The 12,034-nt window shown below is 40.6% G+C and overlaps 1 protein-coding gene across 3 annotated transcripts in view; it reads left to right on the forward strand.

Annotated features, from left to right (window-relative positions):
* Window positions 1-10,663, forward strand: part of HS1BP3 (HCLS1 binding protein 3) — a 52,473-nt gene extending 41,810 nt beyond the window's left edge. For all 3 annotated transcript variants that reach the window (XM_064146390.1, XM_064146391.1, XM_064146389.1), the window contains 3 exons: window positions 42-190; window positions 968-1,103; window positions 8,939-10,663. In XM_064146390.1, coding sequence (XP_064002460.1) covers window positions 42-190; window positions 968-1,103; window positions 8,939-9,167 — 514 coding nt within the window. In that variant the 3' untranslated portion in view covers window positions 9,168-10,663. The remainder of the gene's footprint in view (window positions 1-41; window positions 191-967; window positions 1,104-8,938) is intronic.
* The last annotated feature ends 1,371 nt before the right edge of the window (window positions 10,664-12,034 follow it).

The following is a 12,034-nucleotide window of genomic DNA, read 5'->3' on the forward strand; positions in this document are numbered from 1 at the left end:
ATGAAGAATTGCAGCTGACTTTCTTGTCTCTGATGTTTCAGAACTAAAAAAACAAAGAAGGCATCTGCTCCTCCAGCCAAGGAAGAGAAGCCAAAATCAAACATTTTTGAAGAAGAAGTAGATCCAGATGAAGGACTCTTTGGCCCAGAAAAAGACTTATCAATTGGTCCCAGGAAGAAGATGAAAGACAGTAAATCTCTTCTATATTTGTATATATCCATTGTAGTGTTGGGTTGATGATTGGACTCGATGATCTTGGAGGTCTTTTCCAACCCAAACAATTCTGTGATATACACAGATTGTTTTATCTAAAGCATATGTATAACTGAGTTTTTAAAATGTAATAGAGTACACAGGTTAAATAATCACTTAAGAATATTAATCGTCAACTAAGGCAAGATCACAGGATCACAGATGTTAGGGGTTGGAAGGGACACAAGGAGATCGAGTCCAACCCTGCTGCCAGAGCAGGACCACACAATCTAGCACAGATCACAGAGGAACACATCCAGACAGGCCTTGAAAGTCTCCAGAGGAGGAGACTCCACAGCTTCTCTGGGGAGCCTGTTCCAATGCTCTGTGACCCTTACAGTAAAGAAGTTCCCCGTTGTGTTGAGGTGAAACCTCTTGTGCTGCAAGATTATGTAGAATCAATCAGAAAGAAGAAATAAGACCTTTGGTCTGGGATATTACAGATCTGTGAGATCAGGTTGTCCCACCATCATTCATTCATGCTACACTAATGAGAGTAATGTGTCCTACTTTTGAGTGTAAGAATAAAAGCAGATCTACCAAGTCCTGAGTGCAGAGTATGGCTGCACTGTATGGATTTGAAGTACTTGTGAAAAAATAATTGTTTACATGATCTTTTTTCAGCCCAGTAGTCAGATTTACTAGCTAACATTAATGCAGGTATTGTATTATGTAGCATGATTTATCTACAGTATTTTCTGATTCCCCTTTCTAGATCTCAAATTATTTGAAGATCCAGACCTTGGTGGGGTGGTAAGACTGGGTGACTCACTACTACTGCCAGCTGCTTGTAAGAACATGGAGTATGTGGTGACCACAGGTCCTGAGGAAGACACTGAGGAATTGCTGAGGTACACATCTCAAATCTGTTGTGTAATGTGAAGTTGGTCTGAGGAGTTATTTATACCTCAAAAGGTTTAAATACTCTGCATTCTAACTGTAACTCAATACTTGTACTTACAATTGAAAGGTAAAATATGTATGATGGGACTCAGAATTCAAACACATTAGAAAAAATAATTTAGGAATCCCCTTTGAGAGTATTATTTTGTGACTCCAGAAGAAGGGTCTTGAGGGTCTGAGGCATACCATCTAGTCCTTGTTTTCTGATATGACACTTCTGCTTTCTGTGGAAAGTGAAAACTGACCTCTGTTATGTTAACTGAGAAACAAAGCCCAGAAACAAACTGGAATTCAACTTCAGTGAGCTGAAATGAGGGGCTCTTGATACAAGAGGGATAATATCCTCCTGGCAACTCACAGATTTCCCTGCAGAAGTGCATCTCAAGTTTCTAGGAGAGATTTTATGTACACCTCCACAGCTGTAGAGGACTCATTAAAATCTCTTACCACCCTATATTTGATTTTTATTCTAGGAGATGGAAAGGAGGGCCAGACCTTAGAATTACAGGAGGCAATAATGTACTACTTGCTCCAACACTTTCTCATTCCTTTGATAGTATAGAACTGGAACATATCATCACATTGTGTATTTTATTCCTGGCATTTCACTCACAAGATTTGCCAGCACTGATAATCCTTAAGAGGTCAAGCAGGAAGCAAATGCTCAGAGGAATCAGCATCCCCAGAGAATCTGTGCTGCAGTAAAGAGTTAAATAAATGATTTCTAGATCTCAGGCTGGCTTCTGAATGATGAAGTCATCCTGCTGCTAGTGCTAATTCTTGCCAGCCAGCTCTTGTTAGGATGTATGACTCCCACAGGAGGTACTAAACCCAGGAAAGAGAATCTGTGTGGTTTCAAGCCTCTCCTCAAGCAAGCAGTTTTGCAGCTATTGCTTTCTGCACATGCAAAAGTGGTAGCTCTCTCAGTGGTAATACCTGACAATGCAAACAAAAGGTAAAGTGGGTTGGGTGCCATCTCGCATTACGTCTTGATAGCCCACCTGATGTTTGTAGAAGCTGATTTAGTGCTGTGGTATATTGGGAGCACATACATAATGTGCTTGCAATATTTTGTGTTTGCTTTCTCTTCTGCTATCAATTACAGCATACAGCACTTCATCCAATTTATTCATACAGCTGGAAGAAAAGTGCCTGGTTCAAAGCAGTCCTTGCAGTATTATCCACTAGTGGAGAGAGCTTCTCCGTCTCCCATATTAATGTCCTCTGGATTATGGTTTCTTTCTGTAGCAGAGAAAGGTCTCTGAAGTCTGCTCTTTTGACCACATTTTTAGATGAGGTTGGGGCCATCAATATTAGCAGCATCCCCAGATGGTTATGGAAGCCCATGGGAAATGATTCTATTCCTTTTAAATTCCAGTAGTTCTTGTTTATTCTTAAATTGTCCCTTCACTTTCAGGAATTGAGAAGCCATCATGGTGCAGTTGAAAATGAATACGTAATGAAACAGAAAATCATTCCAGTATTCTGATGGGAAAGTTGCTACAAGAATACAGAGGCAACTCCTGCCAGTGCAAGAGGTGTAGGCAGATAGGTCAGGATCTGTTAACCTCTTCAGATGCCTAACCCCCTCTGAAATCTCCCTGTAAAACTAATTCATAGTATTATCTGCACAAGTTGATGTACTGAATGTGGGGTGACTGAGGGTAAAGGGGAGGAGAAGAGGGAGTGCTGATAGGACAGCAGTATTACCTGGAGGAAGGCAGATCCCTTCTTCTTCCAAAGGGAACACAACAGAAACCACGTCCTTTGTAATCTTGATGGTACCTGAGAGGTTGTACCAGAAGTAGCATCACAGCACTGTCATCATAGCAGTGAATCCTCAGCAGTGATGACTTCTTGAGGAAGAAAATGGTATAGAGACAAATGAATCTGAAAAATCTGTGTGGGTTGTGCTTGTCACAGCACCAGCGAGAAGAGAATAGGATAAATGTTCTCATAGCAAACTGAAAATGGTGCTTGCTGGGGATACCTGCTCAAGTGAAGTGAGAGTTACTGTTTTAAATAGAAGCATTTACTTTACATTAACAAGTGTTGAGCTTTGAGAAGAACCAATTGCTTTGTAAGTGTAAAGAAATATTTCTTTTTCATGTCCATTCAAAAAAGTATCTTCCCTCTTCTTGTCCATTGACCAGCCTTTTAATGGTTACTAGTTTCCTGGCCTACCAACAAAGTGATGGTGATGGAGAAACTAGGTGAGCTACCTCAATCTCACCAATGGCATCATAGATGAAAACATTCTTTCTTACCATTGCCATAATATATTAGTGAGGTGTCTGCAGATCACTCTACTTGTATGTTCTTCCAGAACATGTGGAAAAGTTCTTGTCCTGCCCCTAGGAACCTATATGTGTCATGTAAAGAGGTCCTGATCTCTCCTAATGTAGCAAGTGATGCTTTTGCTAGGCCTAAGACTCACCAGATTTCAACTCTCTTTGCATTTATGAAAGACGTCTTCAGCTGGAGAGTAAAAACTGCCTTCCCTGCCCCAGTGATGCCTTTGCCTGGTAATTGAGGAACTTTCTGGAGAAGCAGAATACAGAGGTTTGAATTTCTTCAGTATGAGGAAAAATTGAACCAGCTCTCTGGTTCAAGTTGTAAAATTTGAATTCTCTCATTTCCTGAGTGATATGACCAGTAGGCTCTTTTCCTCAGAGGGCTTCTTGTGGGCATATGCATTTACCTATGCTGATGAGCCTATTCTTGGGCCCTTGGCCACCCAGCACCACTGGGCTGCCTCCATCATTAGACTCCCATCAGGTCCAGAACAAGGTGAGTGTTAGCAGCTGCCTGGTGGTCCTGTGCCAGCTCCAAATTGTACCTGAGGCTTTTTTGGAGGAGGACTAAGACGTCCCAGAGTAAAGCTGTGTTGGCAGTTATTAGAGCATTTCAACAACTCTCATGTTCTGGTTTCCAGACTATTTCCTGGCACTATGTAAAGTACCAGTATGAATGTAATGGATGGCAGGGAAAAGCAGGAACATGAATGGCCATACCTTTTACACAGTGTCCTTTGCTTTGCACTCTGATGGTTAACTTCAGCCTTGTTAGACATCACACTGCCTCTACCAACCATAGCAAAAGTGATGGTCAACAGATACTTCAAAGCTTCCCACCTACTTTTGAGCACAAGTTTTTCCCTGATGTGCTGGTTTGAGGCTAATTGGAATATTCTAATGAGAGGAATTAGATCATTGGTTGTATAATGAAAGTAATGATGAAGTCATTCGTTGGTTTGCTGAAAGGGATAAAAAGCCAAAATGTAAATTATTCTGTCACTTCTGCCTCAGAACCCTTGCTCCTTTCACTTTGCCTTTGCTCCACTTTAATATCTTCCATTAGCAGATAACAAGTAAGCTTTGCTGGTTACTTGTCTGTCTGGGAGAGAAGGGGAGAGAGAGAGAGGCTTTGAGTCCCTTCTGGGCAGTTTCCTTGTCCAGGAGGGAGTTTGGATTTCTGTATTATTTCTAATTTGTATATAATTATAAATACTTGTAAATATATTTGGTATATGCTTGTAAATTTTGCTTTGCTGTAAATATGGCTTCATCTTACTTCCAAACTGTCTGAACTGGTGTGGTAAATTTCAAATAGTGGAGAGAGAAGTTCCTAATCCGTCACACCCAGGTTATGTCTGTGATACTACACTTTTCCCTAAGGCTTCAACTAAGGTATCTCTCCTACTCATAATTAACAGCAGACAAAATAGAGACACCAATAATAAGGTAGATAAAGATAAGTCTGCTCCACAAGAACTGCTGCAAGTTGCATAATCTAAGTTCAAGCATGATGCTTTTGGATACTTCAGAAAATTATGAGAGTCTTCACATCTTGCTTTCGTTACTGGTTCGCTCCTTTAGGACATTCCCAGCAAGCAGAAGTCACTGTCCCCATAATGCTATATGCTGTACATGTACATGGTCATTTCTCTCCTGAAGACCTAATCCGGATAGACAGAACAGAGTTCAGAGTTCAGTGATGCTCTGGTGGAAGCTGCATCTGCCTCCAAGTCAGAACTCTTTTGAAGTCCACATACTAGCAGTCATATCACAGGGTTTTGTGACAGCCTTTCTTCAGTAATGGTGTTGATTGCTTTCTGTGTCTGGAAACAAAGAGAGTTTCTACCAATAGAGTCAGTAAATCAGCACAACAGTGTGGCAGAATTCTAAACAATGTGGCACTGGTTTTCCATTACAGAAAAAGAAAGAGACTAATTAGAGAATGATTAATTACATGGATTCTGTGCCTGGTTGTCTATAAAAATACGGGGGTGTGAAGGTTCTTCCTTTAATCTTATTGTTTCAGAACAGTTGCTTGCTTTTTTTCCTTCCTCCTTCTGGCCTGGAGTTAAATATGGCAGTAGTTATGCACTGTAACAATTCATTTGCTTCTCAGAAAATAGAAGTCTTTGTTTCTGTCTCTGCCTAAGGCATTTTGCATTTTACCTCTTTAGTTTTCTGAAGACAGTTATGCTCACATGATCAAACAGCAGTGGATCAAACAGTTTGCCTAGCACTGCAGCACTGAAAAGTAACTGCTGAAACAAAAACCACATATCTTCTGCTGTGTTGTCTGTAAAAGACTCCTGTCTAAACAAGGTCTTGAAAAAGTCTGAGACAAAAAAAAAAGGACGTTGGTGTGATCAGCTTCCAGACTTTGAAAAATCATCTCCTACAAAATGTTTGACCTTTAAACATTAAAAAAAAAAAAAAAATCACCCCCCCCAAAAAAAAATCCCCCACAGGTTACTGGATCGCACCTTTTGGAAGTATTTTTGTTGCTGTGATTAGCACAGAAATTAATATGGAACCACACAGGAGTGTAGAAATCAAGAAGCTTGTACCATCTCATCAGGTTAATAAACTGTATTTACTGCTGCCCCTTCTGGGCAGTGCACCTACTTCTCAATCTAGTTCAAAATTGTGCATCCTTCCTACATTCTGTATGTATATGTATGTATTGTTCATCAGGTTATTGTGGTTTCTGTTGGTTATTGACCAAAACTTTACGACGTGGACACGGATTCATTCAGTATTTGTTTATGCCAAGAAGGGAGGTATCACATCAGTTAAAGAAAGTTAGGCTTCAGAAATTCCAGCCCTAACATGTTGTCTTTATTACACAGCAAAGAGCACAGGAACATGTCTTGGCAATATAATCACAGGTGTGATATCTCTTGAATATCAGAGGTTGAAGCAAATAAGAGTACCTGGTCTTAAATTAATTTCTTCTGTGTAGGTGAGGAATTCAGGAAGAAGAAATGCACTGGCAAGGTGAATCATAGAAATTAAAATACATCAGCAATCTTACCTAAATAAAAGAGAATATGATCTGCAGAATTACTTGAAGGATGAAATTTGAGGAGCTGCTTGCTGGAATACAAGTCCACAGGGTACAGTTCAAGATGCAGAGTGACCCTCCTCTGTTCATCAGTTGGTCTGCTTGGGTATTTCCTGGTTTTAAATGACAGTGTCCAGGCAGTTGATTTGACAAGATTAGCCTTGGTTAACACTAATCCCACAGAAAGATCTGACTTTAAGAATGGTTTTACCTTGAAGGTTTGTGACCATCTATACAGCAGAAAATTCTGGCTAGTCCTTGTGCTCTTTATGGTCAGTTTGTGGTGACTGTAGTTTGTCTGGGCTGTGCAGCCGTAAGTCCCTCACAGTTTTTAATAAGGGTGACTATGAAAAAAGAAACCTTTAGGATGATGAAGTTTTTCTTAATAATAGTGGGATCCTTAGCAGAGAGTGTTGGAGCGCTGGAAGTACCTGTGCTTTTAACATTCACAAAATGGGCACGTGAGATGAGGCAGCAAAGTGTCCTCTCTTAAACCTATTCCCCATGGTCCTGGCCAGTTAACCCTAATCAGTTGCTTCTCAAATTATTGGAGAGCTCAGCTTTGCTAACACTGCCTACTTAACTGTCTTCAGACGGCCCCACCAACTGTTTTGGGTGGGATAGAGGCATTTACAATATCTCTTCTAGGGCTAGTGGTGAAGAAAGAGAGAAAGGGAGAAATCAGAGTCCCATTCATTTAGCCAGTGGCTTTGCAGAGGTCTGTATGATCTCTCCAAGATGGCCTCATTGTCTGGCAGTGAGAAAGAGGATGAGATGGTTATGGGTACAGTGACCAACAGAGAGCATCCCCCCTTCTTGGATGCAGGACTGTGCTTCCTCTTGCTGTAGCGCTCTGGCAGAGACAGAGGGAGAGGATGGGCTTCACATATACTGCCAATTCCTTTCAAGACCCACACACCCAGGCTTTCTTACCCTCACGTGTCCTCTAAGAAATAAAACTGTATGAAGGGAGTTTGATAAAGAAAATGCCAGTCACTTGGGAATGACTTCTGTAGCTTAATTTCATCCCCAAGTTTATTTGTAGCTTCCAGCTGAGTCAGAGGGAGTCTTATTGTTGGTACTGCCATAGCTTAGTGAGCTGGTTCGGTTGACGCTGAAGTTCAGTAAAAGCAGGTCTTACAGCAGTGCTCATAACAGTTAAATCATTTTGCTATCTTAAAACACTGGAGTTGTAGAGTAAACATATCACACTAAAGCTGGGGTCTAATGAGGGAGTACCCACATGCTACAAACCTACTGTTCCTCTTGATCTTTGGCTCCTAGTCCCCTGTATAAAAGTTTTTGCTTGCACTTTTTATGCCTTAGCTTTCTTGATTTTGTGTGCTACAGTTGGAGCCTTTTGCAAGTTGTGTGTTTAGTAAGCATATATGACATGTGTATTTTATCTGAGTCTTCACTTCCATAGCTAGTCATGACACAGCTGACTGCATGGATTGCTGGTTGGAGTTTGATAGCCTAACAGTTATTTGTGAATCAAGCCTTTGGGAAATCAACAACTGCCTTTAGGCCTTATGGTAATTGGTTTGACCACTGTGTTCAAAGGACCAAAACAAAAGGCAGTTTTGATTCAGAAGAGAAACTACCAAGGCCTGTAAAGACTTCTCTCTTTGCCATCTCTTCTGTGTCTTTTAGAGATATGATGTGTCACAACCTTCTTTCCCTTACCTCTTTGTGTTCACTTTCCAAAGGTGAACACTTCCTGGAGTCACTAGACAATGTTGTAAAAGCTCTCTCAAAGTCTTTAACATCTCTTATGGAAACAGGTCTGGGCATGCAGAGCCCAGATTTCAGTCAGACCAGATAATGCAGATAGAAAACATCCTTAACTGTTTCAGGTGGTTTGGGTTATTTCACTAAGTAGTGTGGGCAAATGAGTTGTTGTATGCAGTAAAGTCACAGATTGCAAAACTACTTCAGTTTCCTGGAAGCAAATGTGAACACAAGATTTGTAAAGCCATTTATCCAGAGCATGAGGGATGCTCAGTGTCAGTCTTGGGGGATGGGAATGAAGAGGAAGCAGAGCGCAATGTGAACATTTTTACTATACCATGAAAATTTCTAGGAGGCAAATCACCTTCTCACAAATCTAAAGCTTTTTTCTCTGAAACTAAAGTTTGTTTTCCCTCAATAATTGCAAGTTGATTTTAATTTAGACATTTGAAAACGTGCTGTAAAATTAATGAACTTGCATGGTGGACTCAATAAACACATTATAAAAAGATAATTCTTAATTTGGGTAACATTGAAACTTTGATAACATAAAAATTTCTCTTCCTATAGAGAAGTTAATCAAAGTTGAGCCTTTTCTGCAGAAAGTTTTATTTTGTAAGATTGCATTTTCTTACAAAACAAAAAGTGATTCAGAAATACCCAAGATATTACTGATGTTTTCTTTTCATTCCAGAGTTGAAGATGATTTAGAAAAACTCTTGAAAATAACCTCCAAACCAAAACCTAAGGTACCATCAAAGCCACCACTGCCTCAGAAGCCAGCAGTTGCCCCTCAAACCACTAATTCAACTCTGCCGACAAAGCCAAAGGAAAACAGGATTCAGACAATGAATGAAGTGGACATTCTCCAGTATATCCAGGAAAATGAATCTATCAGCACCCAAGATGCAAGTCTATTCTGAGCATACATGTATTAAAAATATAATTATGCCTTCTTGGCCCAAGCTCCCAGTGAACTCAAGTGATGATGGCAAGAGATGACCAGACATCTGTACTGTCACAGTGCTCAGTTGTGTACCATGATGTAGAGAACAGCAAGTTTGGCCAGCAGAGGCTGGACATGATGTTTTCAAAATAGTGCAGTTCCAGTACAATGTTGCCTTCATTTTTGGGGGTTTTACAGGAAATGTGGACAAGAACATAGCATTACAGATTGTCTGCTACTATTTTAGTATCAACATAATACAGTTTGGGCCAGTTTAATCCTGACTGAAAATAATAAGTGTGTTACACATATGACAGCTGTGAATAATGTCCAGCGACTGGTTTGATGCAGGACAGGATGCTGGTCTTGTCTTTTAGATACTCTAATTTAGCTCACTGGAAATTTAATTTTCTTTGCATCTTGTGCATTTTTATAGCAGCCCTTTGCTCCTTGGCTGGGATTTCAGTATTTTCTAACCTGTAACTGGTAGGTATAGGCAGCAGTTCCTCAGTAGCTCAGAGAAACACTGAAATCCCAGCTATCCTGGCAGTCTACTGCATTTGTTGTTGCACAAATGCCAACTTCTAAGAGAACTTGTAGGACTGCGAACACTAGATGCTATGCAACTCTGGCCCCTGGGGAGAATAGCACATGACTGATAATGGCTAAAAGTGCAGCTCCAGATATATGTGGAGGTTGCAGTGTGTAGGAGGTTTGGATGCAATAGGAGTCTTGCGAACCTGTTCAAAATTCATAAGGGCTATTTTTTCCAAGTCTTCCTGGGCTTCCACTGTAGTTACTGGGGAGAAAGAGATTTCTACAGGAGGTGATTCAGTGCAGGTGTACCAATGGAGGAGCTCTGAATTCCTCTCTGGAGTCATTCTCTCCTCCTCTCTCCCAGAGCTTAAAGAAGCAGCCATGGTAATTGATTCCACTAAGCTAAAATGAGTTCTTTTGGTAAAACAGTGACCTGTGCATTATGATGGCAATGGTTAAAACCAGGGAAGACAAACTTTGAATTATCCAGAGGAAAAAACAGGTAGAAAATATACAGGAGAAATTCTAATGTGTAGGAAGAGAAAAATATGGTAGAACAGACATCCTAGACTTTTTCCCCAGCTTAGGTATTCTGGTTGAACATGTGAATTGACTTCTAATGTGGGTTAATATTTGCTCCTAAGTAGAAAGAGATTGCTGAACTCATTCCATGTGTGTTCTATCCAAGTGTGAAGACAAACTCCACAGGGGGAAAATAATATAAGCCATATCACTCTGCCCAAATTTGCCTTTCTAATATAGGACAAAATAAATATATATTTTTAATAATGAAATTATCTTTATTACTAGTTCTTCTTTTAAGCCAGCATAAAATATGATAAGGTCTTTAGGTTTGATTGCCTTATAAAACATAACCATTTGCTCTCATCTGTGTACAGTATGTCTCATTATAATAAAAAAACATTCTAACCTGCAGGTGTTGTTGTTCTCTAGGTTGTACAGTAGCAACAAACTGGAGTTAAGGGATAGATGCTATTTAAGTAGATGCCCTGTTAAAACCTCGTGTAAATAAGTATGAAGCCAAGAATGTAGTTGTGCTTACATTTCATTTGAGAGCAACTAGAAGTAAAACCATATATGGGCAAAGAAGTACCTGATCCTGTCTGTTCTCACAGTGTCCTGATGCAATTGGGAAGTTTGTTTATCCTATCATGCAAAATGAAGATAAATGACTTACTGGAGAGCAGGCAGAGAACAGCAGGCAGAAGAAATTGATTCAAGACAGCCTTCTTGTTTCACTGCCTTGTGTCATGAACAACCGCAGTATATTTAACTGAAGGTTAAAGGATCTTGACTCCACATTATTCAGCTCTACTTGAGGAAACTAGTTGTATTTCTCTATCTGTGGCCTACAGGCCCTGAACGCTACTAAAATACTATACCAAGGGTCGTGGCTTTCATGATCAGTAGGCTGAGTGCGGATCTTCATCTTTAATGACGATCAGCAAAGGAAAAAGATTGAGATCAGCAAAGGAAAAAGATTGAGATTTGCTGACGGCAGTTAAAAAAAATCACAGAAGAACAGAGCTGGTGGTGTCCTGAGACAACCAGTTTGTCCATCCTGCCCTAAGCAGCTACATTTGGCCTGTGTCCTGCTGCTGACAGTTCCTACTGGACAGGGCAAGATGTTATTTATGTGAGGCTGCGACTTGAAGAGCAGGCAGATGCCACAGCAGAACGTGGCGGCTGAACACAATTGGGCTGGAGAGATACCTGAGCATGGACACTGAAATTATACCTGCGTAATCTCTTACAGGCCTTTTCCTGACCTGCCCTTAGAAGTTTATTAGCAGCACCAGAAATGTGATGGCCTCCCTGGGTGTGCCATTGCAATTCTTTGCCATCTGTTAGAAATGTTTTCCTACCATTTGACACAACTGTTCCTTCCTGCAGCTTCAGCTCATTACTTCTAAATCACATCACCGCAGAAAGAGACCAAGGTATGTTCTTTCACTCACTTTTCTAGATTGTCAACTGTGCCCAGGATGGTGGCAGCAAGGCAGGTCAAGACATCACAGTGGCACCAGCTTCTCACAACTTGGTGTGCCCTTCATGAATGTTGTCAACTTCTACTGGATTTCTCCTGTTTTTAGAAGAATTGCTACAAACCCACATACCAGTTTACCAGGAGCAATAAATGTGCCAGGTTCCTACACCCTTTCATTAGCATCACTTGGTGCAGTGGCGCAATGTGCAGATTTGGTTCCAGATGGGACTATGGTTTTCTTTCGCTGTTCCTCATAGCATTGTCATCTGTCTGCCTTCCACCACCTCTAAGAGCTCTCC

The sequence above is a fragment of the Pogoniulus pusillus genome, chromosome 7 (assembly GCF_015220805.1).
Source record: "Pogoniulus pusillus isolate bPogPus1 chromosome 7, bPogPus1.pri, whole genome shotgun sequence".
NCBI classification, from domain to species: domain Eukaryota; kingdom Metazoa; phylum Chordata; class Aves; order Piciformes; family Lybiidae; genus Pogoniulus; species Pogoniulus pusillus.